Here is a 17,551-nt window from a genome sequence, read left to right on the forward strand (position 1 = left end):
ACTCTTTAGTTTCACTAGTTTTCTGAGCGGCATTTTTTTTGGTTTTAAATAGAAGTTTAAATATAGTATTTTTGATCGGGTCAAGAAGTTGTTCAAATAAGTATTCTTAAAAATAGGTCTTTTTCATCGGGTCAAAAAGTTGTTGAAACCGAACCAAACTCAGTATGGAGTATCCCTTGTGTATATAGAGTCTAAAACAAAAGAAATTATTGCTATAGCTTGTCTAGGAAAAAAGTTAGGCTGTCATACGGAAATTTGCGATTATTTCAAATAAGTAATTTTAAAAATAGGTCTTTTTGATTAGGTCTTAAAGTTGTCCAAATTGAACCAAACTTGAGTATCCCCTTTTTATATAGAGTCTAAAGTAAAAGGAATTTTTGCTATAGCTGGCCTAGAAAGAAAGTTGGGTTTTCATACGGAAATTTGCTATTATTTCGAAGAAATTGCGATCATTGAATTTTAAAAATAGGTCTTTTTCATCGGGTCAAGGAGTTGTCCAAATCAAACTAAAATTGATATGGAGTATCCTCTATGTACCTAGTGTCTAAATCAAAAATAATTTTTGCTATATCTTGCCTAGGAAAAAAGTTGGGTTTTTATACGGAAATTTGCGAATTTCGCGAATAACGAATTTTAACTATAGTTATTTTTGATTGGGCCAAGAAGTTGTCCAAATTGAACCAAACCTGGTATGGAGTATCCCCTGTGAATATTGAGTCTGAAACAAAAAGATTTTTTGCTATAGCTTGCCTAGGAAAAAAGTTAGTTTTTGATACGGAAATTTGCTATTATTTCAAATGAATAATTTTAAAAATAGGTCTTTTTTATCGGGTCAAGAAGTTGTTCAAATCGAACCAAACTCGGTATCGGGTATCACCAGTGTAATTATAATGTAAAACAAAACGATTTTTTGGTATGGCTTGCCTAGGAAAAAAGTTAGTATTTCATACGGAACTTTTTGAATTTCTCGAAAAAGGAATTTTAAAAATAAGTCTTTTTCATCGGGTCAAGGAGTTGTCCAAATCGAACCAAACTTGGTATGGAGTATCCCCAGGGTAGGTGGAGCATAGGAAAGAAGGAATTTTTGATAAAGCTTGCCTAGGAAAAAAGTTAGTTTTTCATACGGAAATTTGCGAATTTCGCGATTAGCGAATTTTAAAAATAAGTCTTTTTCATCGGGTCAAGGAGTTGTCCAAATCAAACCAAACTTGGTATGTAGTATCCCCAGGGTAGGTAGACTCTGAGACAAAAAGAATTTTTGGTATAGCTTGCCTAGGAAAAAAGTTAGTTTTTCTTACGGAAATTTGCGATTATTTCGAATAACGAATTTTAAAAATAGGTCTTTTTCATCGGGTCAAGGAGTTGTCCAAATCGAACCAAACTCGGTAGCGAGTATCCCATGGGTAAATAGATTGTAAAACAAAAAGTATTTTTGGTATAGCTTGCCTAGGAAAAAAGTTAGTTTTTCATACGGAAATTTCAGATTAATTCCAATAAATAATTTTAAATAATTTTTAAAAATAGGTCTTTTTGATTAGGTCATAGAGTTGTCCAAAGTGAACCAAACTGGGTATGGAGTATACCATGGGTACCTAGAGTGTCAAACAAAAAGAGTTTTTGCTATCGCTTGTCTAGAAAAAAAAGTTAGCTTTTCAAACGGAAATTTGCTATTATTTCGAATAACGAATTTTAAAAATAGGTCTATTTCGTCGGGTCAAGGAATTGTCCAAATCGATCCAAACTCGGTATCGAGTATCAACAGGGTAGGTAGAGCATAGGAAAAAAGGAATTTTTGGTAAAGCTTGCCTAGGAAAAAAGTTAGTTTTTCATACGGAAAGTTGCCATTATTTCGTTTAAATTGCAATTATTCAATTTTAAAAATAGGTCTATTTCGTCGGGTCAAGGAGTTGTCCAAATCAAACCAAACTTGGTATGGAGTATCCCCTGTGAATATTGAGTCTGAAACAAAAACATTTTTTGCAATAGCTTGCCTAGGAAAAAAGTTAGTTTTTGATACGGAAATTTGCTATTATTTCAAATGAATAATTTTAAAAATAGGTCTTTTTTATCGGGTCAAGAAGTTGTTCAAACCAAACCAAACTTGGTATGGAGTATTGCCTGTGTAGGTAGAGCATAGGAAAAAAGGAATTTTTGGTAAAGATTGCCTAGGAAAAAAGTTAGTTTTTCATACGGAAATTTGCAATTATTGCAAATATTTAATTTCGAAATATAGTATTTTTCATATGGTCAAGGAGTTGTTCAAATCGAACCAAACTTGGTATCGAGTATCCCATGGGTAACTAAATTGTAAAATAAAAAGAATTTTTGGTAAAGCTTGCCTAGGAAAAAAGTTAGTTTTTCATACGGAAATTTGCTATTATTTCGAATAAATAATTTTAAAAATAGGTCTATTTCGTCGGGTCAAGGAGTTGTTCAAATCTAACCAAACTCGGTATCGAGTATCCCATGGGTAACTAGGTTGTAAAACAAAAAGAATTTTCGGCATAGCTTGCCTAGCAAAAAAGTTAGTTTTTCACACGGAAATTTGCGAATTTCGCAAATAACGAATTTTAAAAATAGGTCTTTTTCGTCGGGTCAAGGAGTTGTTCAAAGCGAACCAAATTGATATCCCAGACTACCAGTAGTATGTAGGTTGTAGTGCAAAAAGAATTTTTGGTATAGCTTGCCTAGGAAAAAAGTTAGTTTTTCATACGGAAATTTGCTATTATTTCGAATAAATAATTTTAAAAATAGGTCTATTTCGTCGGGTCAAGGAGTTGTTCAAATCTAACCAAACTCGGTATCGAGTATCCCATGGGTAACTAGATTGTAAAACAAAAAGAATTTTCGGCATAGCTTGCCTAGCAAAAAAGTTAGTTTTTCACACGGAAATTTGCGAATTTCGCAAATAACGAATTTTAAAAATAGGTCTTTTTCGTCGGGTCAAGGAGTTGTTCAAAGCGAACCAAATTGATATCCCAGACTACCAGTAGTATGTAGGTTGTAGTGCAAAAAGAATTTTTGGTATAGCTTGCCTAGGAAAAAAGTTAGTATTTCATACGGAAATTTGCGAATTTCGCAAATAACGAATCTTAAAAATAGGTCTAGTCTGGTTTAGTCGTTTTGTTTGTTTCGGAGAACTGTGTAAGTGCGGTTTTTTTGCCGTACTAAATCAGTACTCCTATAGCTTATTTCAGTAACTCCGCCACTGCCGGTCCCCAGCCCGGAATGAAAAAGGAGGAGGGATGAACCACAAAAATTATACTGGAAAATCTCGAAAAAGTCAGGTTTTAACTTGGCTTCAGAAGATTTTCCGACATTTGATTAACTATTTCAGCTCAACCAACAGCAAAAAAGCAGCCAGGTAACCAGGACAAAAAGGTAAATTTAAATTCAAAATCTTGCAAGATTCTTGCAAGATGGATTCAAAATCTTGCAAGATTCTTGCAAGATGGATTTAAAATCTTGCAAGAATCTTGCAAGATGGATTCAATTCTTGCAAGAATCTTGCAAGCAAAATGGAAGAACTATGCATTCCCTTGCAAGATTTCTTGCAAGATTCTTGCAAGATTTTAAATTTATCGATCACCAGGGAGATGACAATTTTCCGAAATTTAAGATGACAGAGTTTTGTCTTTTGCAATATATATTTTGACTTTTGGCGTTAGCATATTCAAAACAACGCTATGATTTCTTAACTCCCTTCAATTTTCCTTCTTTTTACTAGTAATTTTTTCCTTTATGTATTTTTTGCGAGTAAAAAAAGCTGTTTTTGTGAATTCCCAAATTCTTTTTTTTGTCTGAATTCTGTTATTTGTTTGGCCTTGAAATCCAAAAAAAATCGCTTGGCTCAAAATTCTGTTGGAGTATAACTGTTTATGCTAGTAGCGCATGATTTTTTGGGACAAAGTTGCCGTGTTATTTCGGTTACTTCGTGAGTAGACAGAATGTTCTACGGTTAAACTCTACCTTTTCTGATCGTGAAACTGGCTTGCAGCAGATTAGTCTGATGTTGCTTAAACTGGAGCTAGAAGTAGGGTTAAGCAGTGGTTTGTGTTCATTTAATAACACATTTACAGAGACAATTAACTAATTAATCAGTAACGTATTTAATAGAAACAAATATAAATATGAAGATATTGATACCCAGACTCAGAGTTTCTGTTAGCTTCAAAATAATGTGGGCAAAAATAAAAAGTAAAGCTATATCTGAAATTTTGTAGCCAACCCCGCAAGTTTGAGATATTTTTGCCAGAATTGACCGAATTTAAAACGAAATCAATTAAAATGTGAAAAATATGGGGGAGAAATTGGAGCAATGTCTTACTCTCCCTTTTCCCATCTTTGTCAAGACTTTTCAAAAAAATTTTGCAACACAAATACTTTCATAATCCTTCAGGTCCAATCCTATGAAAAGTTCTCTCGTGGCAGAATGTTTACTGAAAAAAATATTGTAAAGTTTTTTTCTGGGAACTGCCACCATTGCTAAGTTTTGAAATTACTTCAGTTAAGGAAAAAAATTGACACCGGGAAGGATGCCAGCTGCTTATCATAGTTGGTCTGTTCTCACTAATAGGGGAATTTTCTAACCCTGACGAACATATGTATAACCCATACTATGATCATTCATAATTACATCTAAAACAAAAAACTTCTTAATGTCTATGAAAGATGTTCATATAATTAGAGAGAATATATTTTCTTTGTATGATAAGTAAGAGCCATATATGATCTTTAATGGGCTGTTAGAAATCATATTTCTGAATTCTGCTCTCTGAAATGTTCTCTATAGAGTTGGCGCTGCATTGCATCACTGATGCAACGCTATGCAGTGCTCGCAAAACGCTGCAAAAATCATTAGCAATGACAGTTAACAAAAATTGCGTTGTTGTGAAATAGTTAGAAAATTAGCATTTGTCTCTTGTTTTCAGCTATTTGGGATACAGGCATACTATAAATAATTACATAAAGAAAAAACCAAACAAAGCTGACGTGTTGATGTGCTGGCATTGATTTATTGTAGAAAACAACAATATTTGTTCATTTTTTAAAAAAATTGCTCAATTTCATGAGCCAAAAAGATTTTGCGAACTGCCTTATTTCGTTATACAAATTGTATTTCTATTTTGTTTATGTAAAAATTACATAAATGACTAGGTATTAGTTGCCAGAAAACATATTTTATTTTGGTATCAAAAAAAGTTAGATTCTTATGATCCATCTTCTGGAAAGATTTAATCTAGGATCTAATAATATCCTATAAGATTCATTTAAACTATGTAAGTTTTAGTATGATTATCAAAAATCACATAATTTCCTATCATTTTGTGACGTTCATTCCCCTCATCTCTTAGTGGAATTTCTAGTAATTCAGTCAGTTGTTGACGTCAAAATCTTCATTTTAGCAAATTTTGAAGGATATCTTTAGAAGGATATAAGAGAGCTCGTTGAAAATTGAACATAGTTTTCTAGAGAATCTTTTGTTTGTCAATGAGTAATCGAGGTTGGGAACTTTTTCAACAGGGAGGTACTTTCACAATTGAACATAGTTTTCTAGAGAATCTTTTGTTTGTCAATGAGTAATCGAGGTTGGGAATTTCTTCAACAGGGAGGTACTTTCACAATTATTTGAATCATTTGAGGCAATTGTGTTAAAATAAGCAAGTTTGGCTACATTTTATTTTTTTGTTTATTTTTTTATTTGAAGATTCCAAAACATTGATTAATTATGTCATATAAAAATATATTAAAAAAATTCTGTGTTAAATTTCAATTCAGTTTTTATATCAGTTAACACAAAAACACAATAATTTCATATCTAGATGTTTTTCAATTATTATCGAAGCGCTGATTTACCGTTTCAATATTTTTACATTGATCAAAAGCAGATGGGTAATGTTCGTTCAGCCTAATTGTCTCATCTTCTCAAGACATGGGAATTTTGTGAACACAAAGAAAGCAGCCATCAATTGAAACGGTGGAAACATGAGCGGTGGTATCAAAAAATGAATAGTCTTCCAAATTATCTAACTCTCCATCTATTAATCTATTTTTTGTCAATTCTGTCACAGTTATCTTTAAGGATATTATTTGCCAAGGAATTTTTGGGTTTCTTGCGTGAGTCAAGGGCTTCAATGATTGGATTTGATGGTTGCTCAATAAGCAAGCTATACGTCTCCATTCGAGTTGCGTGATTAAAATTTAAGTCAAAATGCACTCAAGATAATGTTAAATTATTTGTTTGGCAAAGTTAGAACGCTTGTAGAACTCTGATAATTGTTCAGCAAAGAATTAACAACAAAAATATGACAAAAATATGATGTGTAAATTTTCTTCAATAGTTTTGCTTGTATTAAAGGACGATCGTTGAAAACTTTAAGACTGTTTTAATATTAATAATAGTTTTGAAAAATCTCATTGACAAAAAATCAATGACATGATCTAAAGATTTCTTATGTAGGCACTTTTTTGAATAGTTAATAATTTTGAAACCACTTTTTTCCAAAAATCTAATGCGCTAAGAGGTTTGAGATAATCCTTTTTGTAATTTTGTTACTAGAGAAATGCCACTTTTGTGGTTGGGAAAGAAAAAGCCACGACACGAACACAAGCGTTTACGAGATTTCATTTATTTTTCGGTTTCCTTTGAACAGGACGCATGTATTTTGCTGTTGTTCCTCTATGGTCTGAAGAATTGCAAAAAAAGTTTAATTGGACAGTTTTTGTTCAATGGCGTGATAAGCTTAGATCAAAAGCAACAAAACATCACCAATAGTGTTATTGAAGCGGTTTTTATACGTTTAATTTTTTGAGCGTTGTGTTAGTGAACACATCATTTATAATAGTTTACGTCCTAAGCGCAAAGATGTAATTTCAAAACATCACGTTAATTAAAACTCAACCATTTATTGATATAATAGACCATGGGTTTGAAAAATTGTGCTTTATTGGAAAATACCAATAAAATATTCAATGGCGCATGATTTTTGTGCATTAAAATTTTAGTTTCTGGCATTTAAGGTCACAAATTTTTCTCGTATCGCTGATTACTTCTATTAATTTTCCGCTGATTGGAATTACTGGAATCAGTGTCCGTAGAAAATCAATTTTACTGGTTCACATTGAGAACTATCAACATTGAAAAAAAACTGTCGATTTTATCAATTTTTATGTTGGAAGTATCTGCTGTCAGCATTGGATACTTCTCATTCTTTCACTGGAGGTGATCTGTTTGTTGTTTTGTGAGATAAATCTCGTTTGCTAAGTCTCAAAGTGCAGAGAATCACATCATGTGATAAATTCTGTACTGTTATTTGCAAAAAACTGAGCACATCGCGCCGTTGAGGAGTTGAGACATTTGTATACTCTTTGACCAATTGTGACAATCATTCGAATCCTTTTTTGTAATTATTGGTTACCATAAAAGTTTTTATATGGTTCGCATGATTTGTTAAGTGATATTTCATATTTTTTGTTTCAGAATTTTTTAAACAACTATAATTAATCCAACCGTTACGCTTTGAAGGTCACAAAAAAATGAAATCGGTTAGGTGGTTTGACGAGATAGTGACACTTTGCCAATATTACAGAGAAATGAATCTTCAAATGCTTGATAAGATTTCTTATTTGAAGTCTTGCATGAACTTGCCAATTGCTAGAATTTGTTTCAAAATTAGGCATTTAACCGAGTTCTTATCAAAACATGTCAAGATTTTGACCAGCATATCAAGTTTTGTTACAAGGAATAAGATATCTCAAGATGACGACTCAAGACCTGCTAAGTAGGTTGTTTTTTTTTAGAGTGGCACAATTTTTTCACAATACTCATAACCTGCTTGAGATTGTTTATTGTTATGATTTTGTTTGATTATTATTATTATTATTATTATTATTCTTATACTCACCTGTCAAGTGTGTTGTTTCTTTTCAACATACTATTACCCGGGTAGAGGTGTCACCGCCATTCAACGCAAAAATATGTAAGATAAGCGGTGAATGCGGAAAATTTTGTAAGATAAGCGGTGAATGCGATGAAATTACATAAATCAGGCGGTGAATGCGGTGAAAAAAACCTTTATCGCCTGGTAGCGTTGAAATTACATAATTTCACCGCTGAATTGAGCGCTGAAATTACATAAATTCACCGCTTTGAACAAAAGTGTCAAAATTATGTAAGATGAGCGGTGATTGCGGTGAAATTACATAAATTCAACGCTTAATTTAGTGGTGAAATTACATAAATTCACCGCTTGGGAAAAAGTGTTAACATTTTGTGAGAACAACATTGAATGCGGTGAAATTACATAAATTCACTGCTTAACTTAATGGTGAACTTACATAAGTTCACCGCTTAGAAAAAAGTGGTAAAATTGTGTACACAGCTGTGAAATGAACAGCAGTGAAAGCGGTGAAAATACATTAAATCACCGCTTTCTTCAGTGGTGAATTTACACAAACTCACCGCTTGGAAAAAAGTGTTAAAATTGTGTTAAAACAGCTTTGAATACGATGAAATTATATAAATTGACCGCTTAACTTAGTGATGATATTATATAAATTCACCGATTAGAAAAAAGTGGTAAAATTGTGTGAGAACCGCAGTGAAAACGGTGAATTTACATAAATTCATTGCTTGTTTTAATGGTGAAACTACACAAACTCAGCGCTTGAAAAATAGTGTTAAAATTGTGTGAAAACAGCAGTGAATGCGGTGAAATTACAAATATTCAACGCTTGTTTTAGTGGTTAAATTACACAACCTCACTGTTTAGAAAAAACTGTTATAATTGCACGAAAACAGCAGTGAATGCTGTGAAATTATATATATTATTTATATGTTTGCTTGTTTCTTTCTTCAGCGCGGTAACCCCCCGCCCTTGTTTGTGACCCCTTTGCGCAGCGCGATAACCCCCGCCCTTGTTTGTGACCCTTTCGCGCACTAGTCTTAGCTATTTAGGGTCTTTGTTTTTTTCTTTGGCGGCTAGGTCAGGTGCGCTCGTTATGGAGCAGAGTAATGCGCCGGCTCTTGTCATCAAAGAAGCTAAAAAGGCGCATGCAAAAGCTAAGACAAGTTTACAGCAGCAAAAATCTGAACGCAAAAAATCGGAAAAATATGTAAGATAAGCGGTGAAAAGTTTTTTTTCACCGCAAATTTCTTACATAATTTTGCGATGAAATGCGGTGAATGTGTTGAAATTATGTGAGATCACCGTTAGAGTAAGCGGTGATCTTACAAAAGTTCATCACAATTCACTGCTAAAATATGTAATTTCACCGCTTAAATATTAGCGGTGAAATTATATTTTAGCGGTTAATTGTGGTGAATTTTTGTAAGATCACCGCTTACTCTAGCGGTGATCTTACATAATTTCACCGAATTCACCGCATTTTACCGCAAAATTATGTACGAAATTTGCGGTGAAAAATAACTTTTCACCGCTTATCTTACATATTTTTCCAATTTTTTCTCGACCCGGGTAACATACGAGAATATTTCTATTATTTTCCTATCGACAAGATGTATCAAAGTTCATTTTACTGAGCTCACTGTAAATTTGGGGCATGTCAAGAGGACACATGATGATGTTGATGGTGCTGCAGAAGACTATTGGAGTGAAGTTGTAATTGTGTCCGTTGTCAGGTACACACCCACACAGTTCGTAGTTGAAATCAATCAGACACTCACTCACACACAATGCATGCGAGTAGCCAGCATCGTAGTATCTCAGCTGCCTTGAACGATAAGAGTTGCTGGTTGAACCATTCTCGAACTTAATTATGTTTAACATTAATTGGACCTAGAACCCAGGAGCTAGGGATTAGAAGTTATATTCATAAAATTTCTATATTTCAGTTGAGTGCTTCACCCGGGTTGAGGTGTCTACGGTTAAAATTGGTGGAAATAAAGTGGAAAAGGTGAGAAAACGTCACCAGTTAGGGGAGCAAGTTTTAAGGGCGGCAGCAGTGGAAAAACTGCTAGGCTTATAATTTGAAGGTGGAATATACAGGAATATATGATAGAAAACAGCTCATTCATATGCAAAAAATGAAGATTTTCACACCCTGTAAAACTGCTTTGTAGCAGGTTTTTATTCATGAAATGAGCTGAAAAAATTACCATTTAAAAAGACTAAACTAAACGCGCTCCTTCCCTCTGTTCAACAACACAACATGGACTAGCAAATATTAAATATGTCAGAACGGTATCTGTTAATCAATTCTCACATTTGAATATCCAAAGGAGCAAAAAACATGACATATCATCGAGGCAACGTGACCCCTAAATTGTTTTCCAAGTGAAACATGGTTGCACGCTGGCCTCAAAAACATGAAAAAAATTTTTGGTAAAAATTATTTTCAAAAACGCATCACAACGGCGGTCTGAATCACTTCCATTTGCAGCAGGCAAAACAGTTGTGAAAAGAAAAAGTACTAAGCAGAAAAAAATTACGACTGTCAACAACAAATTAGTTTTGTTTCAGAAATCAGTTTTATGACTCAGAAAATTGCTGGCCCATAATCTGTTGGGTTATGGGTTTTCGCAAGCGGAATAAAAAACGTTTTTAGCTAAGTAGAAAAATTAATTTCTCAAAATGAGAGAAGAACAAGAATGATATTTTTTACACTAGAATTTAGAGAATTACAGGAGAGATCTGATTATTAAATCAAGATGGTGATTGGGTTTTGGGGATGAAAAAAGGCTCCAAAATCAGCTGTGTGTATACCTATTATAAGTGCCTGAAAGTCATGATACAAAAAACTATTCTTAGCAACATGATTTACAGTGGGGGTCGCAAGGGTTACCCAATATGGTTTGGTTCTGAAAATTTCCCAGAAATCAGTCGCAGGGGGTGCCATAGATGGTATGCGTTTACACTTTTCTAAGAATTCGTTCACATTTCCGGTTGTATCATAATCTTTCAATACATGCTGGAAGATTTTGCATCAAATAATCTCATTCTAATATTATTTATCTAGACACTTATCACAAATTTGAAACGAATATTGATTCTAAGCACAATTTCTTGACAATTCATTTATATATATACTCTGATCAAAATCAATTTGCTTTTGTCTCTCTCTTAATCTGGTAAGTTAAACTTTCTTTCTAATTCTCAGTGAGTTTAAGACTAAAGTTTGATCGATATTCTAACACCCCCACTCAGACTTGAGCTGATTGCGTAGAGTCTGTTCCCATCAAAACAGTTCTGAAGGTTTCCACCTTTGATATGGGTAAAGATTTCGTGAAGATGTCGGCTGCCATTTTGTCAGTTGCAACGTAAGGAATTGAAATGGTCCCTTCTTCCGTCTTGTCCCGAATGAAGTGAAATTTTGTCTCAATGAATTTGCTCCTCTTGTGTTTGACTGGGTTTTGGTACAATTTAATACAACTCTGGTTGTCCTCTCAACTGCTATTGGATGTTTCGGTTGGATGCCGAAATCCTCCAGAAGTTGTTTTAGATAAATTTGAACTGATGCTGCCATGCCCTGATAATCTGCTTCTGATGAAGAAAAAGCAAATGTGGCCTGCTTCTTGACACCCCAACAGTGTGCTGTGCCACGTCTGTTGAGCTTGAAGTAGTAGCCCTTCGTTGATTTTCTGTCGTTCACGTCACCAGACAAGTCTGCATCACTTTCCCCACTAAATCATAACTAGTTTCTTTTGTGTAAGAAAGTTTAAACCTTTCGAACCTTGAAGATGTCGCAGATGTCTTTTTCCGCACATCCAGTGTTGATTGGTAGGTGCATTCATGTCTCTGGACAGAATTTTGAATGGGAACATGATATTTGGCCTCGTTTGTTTGGCCAGATATAGAAATGATCCAACCAAGCTTCTGTAGACCCTCTGGTCCACTTCTTCGTCTCCGTTCTGTGCTGTCTGAAGTTCCAAGTTCAAATCAGCTGGAGTTCTTGAGGGTTTGCATTGATCCATTTGAAACCGCTCAAGCATTGTTTCTATGCAGCGTTCTTGGTCGACTGTGACTTTGTCCTCTTCTCGTATGATTCGTTGACCCAAAAACCAGTGTATTCTCCCTCTGTTTTCCATGTGAAATTTTGCGTCGAGTGAAATTTGACATCGGAGATCACTGTCATGCTTCTTGATGCCACTATGATGTCGTCAACCCAGACCAAGATGAAGGTGTGACCCCTCTGCTCTTGGGAAGAAGCAATTGTCATTCCTGCTTCTGGTGAACCCCTGTCTTAATAGGAACGTTGTCAGTTCCTTATACCAGTTGTTAGCTGCCTGTTTCAAACCATAAAATGATTTATTAAGTCGGCATACTAACTTCTCTCCATCTGATCGTTGTTTTACAAACTCCTGTGGCTGTTCCGGATACACTTCTTCCTCGATAGGTGAGTGCGGGAAAGCTGTCTTGACCTCAAATTGGTGTATCACGTGGCCCTGCTTCGCTGATAGCTGAAGTAGAAACCTGAATGTCTCTACCTTACAGGTAAGCGCAAAAGTCTCAAAGAAGTCCAGTCCTTCCACTTGTTTGAAGCCTTTTGCCACATAGCGTGCTTTGTATTTGTCCACTTAACCTTTGGGTCCCAACTTCATTTGTAGACCCATTCGCCCGGTATGGCGTCCCTGCCTGTGGGTGGTATCACTAGTTTCTAAGTCTCGTTGTCTTGGAGTGCTTTGACCTCGTCCTTCATTGCCCACTGCCACTGGTCCCAATCGTCACCATTCTTGGCTTCGTAGACTGTTTTGGGTTCCACATAGTCACCCTCAGTCACAACAAGATGGGTCCTGACTTCTCCAATAAATTGCGGAACATTTCTTGCTCGTGTCCCTCGTCAGGGCTCTGCCCTGTCCGCTTGCTCCAGTGCCTCTTCAAAGAAGCCAACTGTCCCTGACTGTGAGAAGTACTCTGTTTCACTGTCTTCCAGTGACTGCCGTCTCTTAGACTCCGTCTTGTTGCAGTAGATTCTTCATACAGTGCTGCTTCCTCAACATCTGAGGCATCTCGTCTCAGTGTTTTTTATTGAGTGTTAACGCTCTCTGCGTCATGCCACTCCCCCTTTTTTGTTGTAAATGTGCCCTGCTCCTTTTTGTTGCCACCGTCTTGATGACCATCATTTGGGTGCCAGATCCCCAGTTGCTGTGACCCCTCAACTAGAAGGTCGGGCGTCTCTGTGTTGTCAGGGATTGAGCCCACTTCGGACTCCTGGATGATCACATCTCGAACTGCCATAACCTCGCGTGTGTTGGGTATGTACAACAGGTATCCGTTGTCTCATTCAGTGTAACCCAAAAATTTCCTTCTAGTGCCTTGGGTTCAAGTTTGCTGACATCTCTGTCCCGCTTCCTCATGAGGACGGCGCAACCAAAAATAGATAGTTTACTAATTGAAAGCTTAATTCGCATCAGCTCTGCTGGGCATTTTTCTTCTCCTCGTCTCACAACCAAGTTCCTGATCCTTGTTGTGTGGAGAATTACTGCTCTTCACATCTTCTTGGGAAGTTCTGAGTCAATGAGCAAGCATCTTGCCATCTCCAGCAGTGTCCTGTTGCACTTCTCAGCTAACCCATTCTGTTGTGGCGTCTCTGGTATGGTCTTCTCCTGTAGAATGCCTGCATGTAAACAGTACATCTTGAACTGCTCTGAGAGAAACTCCTTCGCATTGTCTTGTCTCAGCTTCTTGGGCGTCTGCACACTGAGAAAAAACTTCTTCAGGCTGGCCAGTGCTTCACTCTTTGCCTTAAGCAAGTCCACAAACGCATTTTTTGTGTACTGGTCTGCAAACACAATGCAAAACCGGAACCCTGACAGTGTCTCTTTTCTGGAAGGTCCCATCACGTCTGTGACCAACCTCTCCAGTTTTTCTTCTGCTTGGGTCTCTGCCACTCTCGGTACTGGAGTCTTTGTGGTCTTGGCCAATGCACACACATTGCATAAATTTTCGAGTTCCCCCACTGTCTCTGGTGCATTCCTGACAACATCCGCTTGATTCAAATGACCTAATTGTCTGTGCCACTTCCTTACACTGTCAAGTTTCACGCTGTTGGAACTCATCTTGAACTCTGTATCACTGCAGGGTGAGTAGAGCAAATTGTTTTCTTGTGATTTTTGACCCCGAGTTCCCGTCTGGAGTTTCATGCAGCTCTTTATTTTCATGCAGCCTTGTCCGCTTGCTCCAGTGCCTCTTCAAAGAAGCCAACTGTCCCTGACTGTGAGAAGTACTCTGTTTCACTGTCTTCCAAGGACTGCCGTCTCTGAGACTCCGTCTTGTTGCAGTAGATTCTTCATACAGTGCTGCTTCCTCAACATCTGAGGCATCTCGTCTCAGTGTTTTTTCTTGAGTGTTAACGCTCTCTGCCTCATGCCACTCCTCCTTTATTGTAGTAAATGTGCCCTGCTTTTTTTTGTTGCCACCGTCTTGACGACCATCATTTGGGTGCCAGATCCCCAGTTGCTGTGACCCTTCATTTAGAAGGTCGGACGTCTCTGTGTTATCAGGGATTGAGCCCACTTCGGACTCCTTGATGATCACATCTCGAACTGCCATAACCTCGCGTGTGTTGGGTATGTACACCAGGTATCCGTTGTCTCATTCAGTGTAACCCAAAAACTTTCCTTCTAGTGCCTTGGGTTCAAGCTTGCTGACATCTCTGTCCCGCTTCCTCATGAGGAATGTGCAACCAAAAATAGATAGTTTACTAATTGAAAGCTTAATTTGCATCAGCTCTGCTGAGCATTTTTCTTCACCTCGTCTCACAACCAACTTCCTGATCCTTGTTGTGTGGAGAATTGCTGCTCCCCACATTATCTTGGGAAGTTCCGAGTCAATGAGCAAGCATCTTGCCATTTCCAGCAGTGTCCTGTTGCACCTCTCAGCTAAACCATTCTGTTGTGGCGTCTCTGGTATGGTCTTCTCCTGTAGAATGCCTGCATGTAAACAGTACATCTTGAACTGCTCTGAGAAAAACTCCTTTGCATTGTCTTGTCTCAGCTTCTTGGGCGTCTGCCCACTGAGAAAAAAACTTCTGCAAGCTGGCCAGTGCTTCACTCTTTACCTTAAGCAAGTCCACAAACCCAAAGTTTGTGTACTGGTCTGCAAACACAATGCAAAACCGGAACCCTGACAGTGTCTCTTTTCTGGAAGGTCCCATCACGTCTGTGACCACCCTCTCCCGCTTCTCTTCTGCTTGCGTCTCTGCCACTCTTGGAACTGGAGTCTTTGTGGTCTTGGCCAATGCACACACATTGCATAAATCTTCGAGTTCCCCCACTGTCTCTGGTGCATTTCTGACCACATCCGCTTGATTCAAATGACCCAATTGTCTCTGCCACTTCCTTACACTGTCAAGTTTCACGCTGTTGGAACTCATCTTGAACTCTAGATCACTGCAGGGTGAGTAGAGCAAATTATTTTCTTGTGATTTTCGACCCCGAGTTCCCTTTTGGAGTTTAATGCAGCTCTTTATTTTCTCGAAATTGAAGCTATGTCCCAACTCCGTGCATTTTGAGACTGATAAGAGGTTTTGAAGAATAGTCTGGCGCTCATAAAACATATTTGAGTTCGCATCGGAAATTCCCCTAGTTTGAGTGTTTGCTGAAACTCACACAGCCTCTGCCCACCACTCTGGAAGCCTCTCCGTTGGTTTTTCTGACCACTGATTGAATGGGCACAAAGTCCAGGAACGCATCCTTTTTCGTCACTTTGTGATCTGTACAACCACTGTCCACTAGCATGCCTGCTGTCTTCCACTGGGTAAGAGCTGCCCGGTATTGCTCGTCTAAAGAAGCCAATGTTGGACACCTTGCCACTGACTCATGTTTGCCTCCATCTCTTTTTTTCTTGCATGCCCTGTCTAGGTGACCTTTCTCACACCACTTGCCGGATTGTGCTGTCTCAGACACAAAACAATTTCCTTTCTTTGGTCCCTTCTGGAAGTCACGCTTCACTGCCAGTACCACTGAACCACTTTGTCCCTTGTGCTTCTGTGTTGTGCTCTTATGGAAGTTCGGCAGCCTTTTCCTCAACTCTGTGAAGTTCGGCGCCGGGTTAAGGCTTTCCTTTATAACAAAACTTTTCTACCTCATTGGCAGACCGTTGAGGACCAAGGCGTTGAAGAGGGTCTCTGAGACTGCTTTCCCTGCTTCTCGTAGCCTTGTGAGCAACTCCTGTCCTCTGATGAAGAAGCTCTCCCAATCCTCAGCATCCTCGAGCTGCAGTCGAGCAATCTGTGCCACCAAATTCACCACTGTCGGCGTCTCCACACTCTGAAATCTCTCTTGCAAAAGCTTCCAAGCCTTTGCTTTATCTCCGATGCCGTCATCTCCCACACAGTCATGTCTCATCAGAATAAGGAATAAGACTGTTGCATCGGGAGTCAGTGCCAGATGGCACCACACATTGTTCCGTTTCTCCTTGATGTCTGCAGCTTCCTTCTCAAATGCATCCTTCAGCATTTTTTGGTTCTTCTTTTCATCATTGCTCGCCCCATTGGCTAGTGCTGCAGGCTCATTGGGTTGCTCTTCTGTCCCAAGAAGTGATTTGTAGAGTCCCTTCGTCTGCATCATTGCCACAAATCTTGTGCTCCAGATTGGAAAGCCCTTTGCCTTTCCTGTGTAGGTCAGCAGCTTCATTTTCTGTTGATCCATCGTAGTTTGAGCAGGCTAAACAGTTGTGAAAAAAAAGGCACTAAGCGGAAAAAGATTATGACCGTCAACAACAAATTAGTTTTGTTTTAGAAATCAGTTTCATGACTTGTTTCATGACTTGTTCTGCCCATAACTTGTTGGGTAATGGGTTTTCGCGAGCGGAATAAGAAGCGTTTTAAGCAAAGTAGAAAAATTAATTTCACAAATTGAGAGAACAACAAGAATGATATTTTACAGTAGAATTTAGAGATTTACAGGAGAGATCTGATTATTAGGTCAAGATGGTGATTTGATTTTGGGGGTGAAAAAAGTCTCAAAATCAGCTGTGTATATACCCATTATCAGTGCGACAAACTCAAGATACAAAACTAATCTTAGCACCATGGTTTATAGTGGGGGTCGCAAGGGTTACCCAATATGGTTTGCTTCTACAGATTTCGCAGAAATCAGTCGCAGTGGGTACCATAGATGGTATGCGTTTACACTTTTCTAAGAATTCGTTCACATTTTTGGTGGTAACATAATCATTCAATACATTCTGGGAAAGTTTTACATCAAATAATCTCACTCTTTAGTTTTCTCACTCTTCACTTATATTAGTTATCTAGATTCACCAATTTGAAACGAATATTGATTTTAACCATCATTTCTTGACGATTCATTTATATAAATTCTCTGATCAAAATCAATTTGCGTTTGTCTCTCTAATCTGGTAAGTTAAACTTTCTTTCTGATTCTCACTAAGTTTAAGACTATAGTTTGATCGATATTCTAACACTACTCAATAAATTTTCCTATCCTAATACGAAACATTCTTGTTAGAGCTAACGCTGTTGAAATTTTCTGTTTGTGTGAACTAAATCCTACTATTTTTAGTTACTGCTGTACAATCCACCAGTAGATAGCAAGTACTTTGTTAAGGCCGAAATGTTGCTGAAGAGA

At 37.5% G+C, this 17,551-nt stretch overlaps 1 protein-coding gene across 1 annotated transcript in view; it reads right to left on the reverse strand.

Moving 5' to 3' along the window:
- LOC142336704 (acid-sensing ion channel 2-like) overlaps positions 1-17,551 on the reverse strand; it is a 97,599-nt gene that overhangs the window by 47,113 nt on the left and 32,935 nt on the right. Inside the window, exon 6 of the mRNA XM_075385617.1 lies at positions 9,548-9,750. Coding sequence (XP_075241732.1) covers positions 9,548-9,750 — 203 coding nt within the window. The remainder of the gene's footprint in view (positions 1-9,547; positions 9,751-17,551) is intronic.

The sequence above is a fragment of the Convolutriloba macropyga genome, chromosome 3, assembly GCF_964194025.1.
Source record: "Convolutriloba macropyga chromosome 3, txConMacr16.3, whole genome shotgun sequence".
NCBI lineage: Eukaryota > Metazoa > Xenacoelomorpha > Acoela > Convolutidae > Convolutriloba > Convolutriloba macropyga.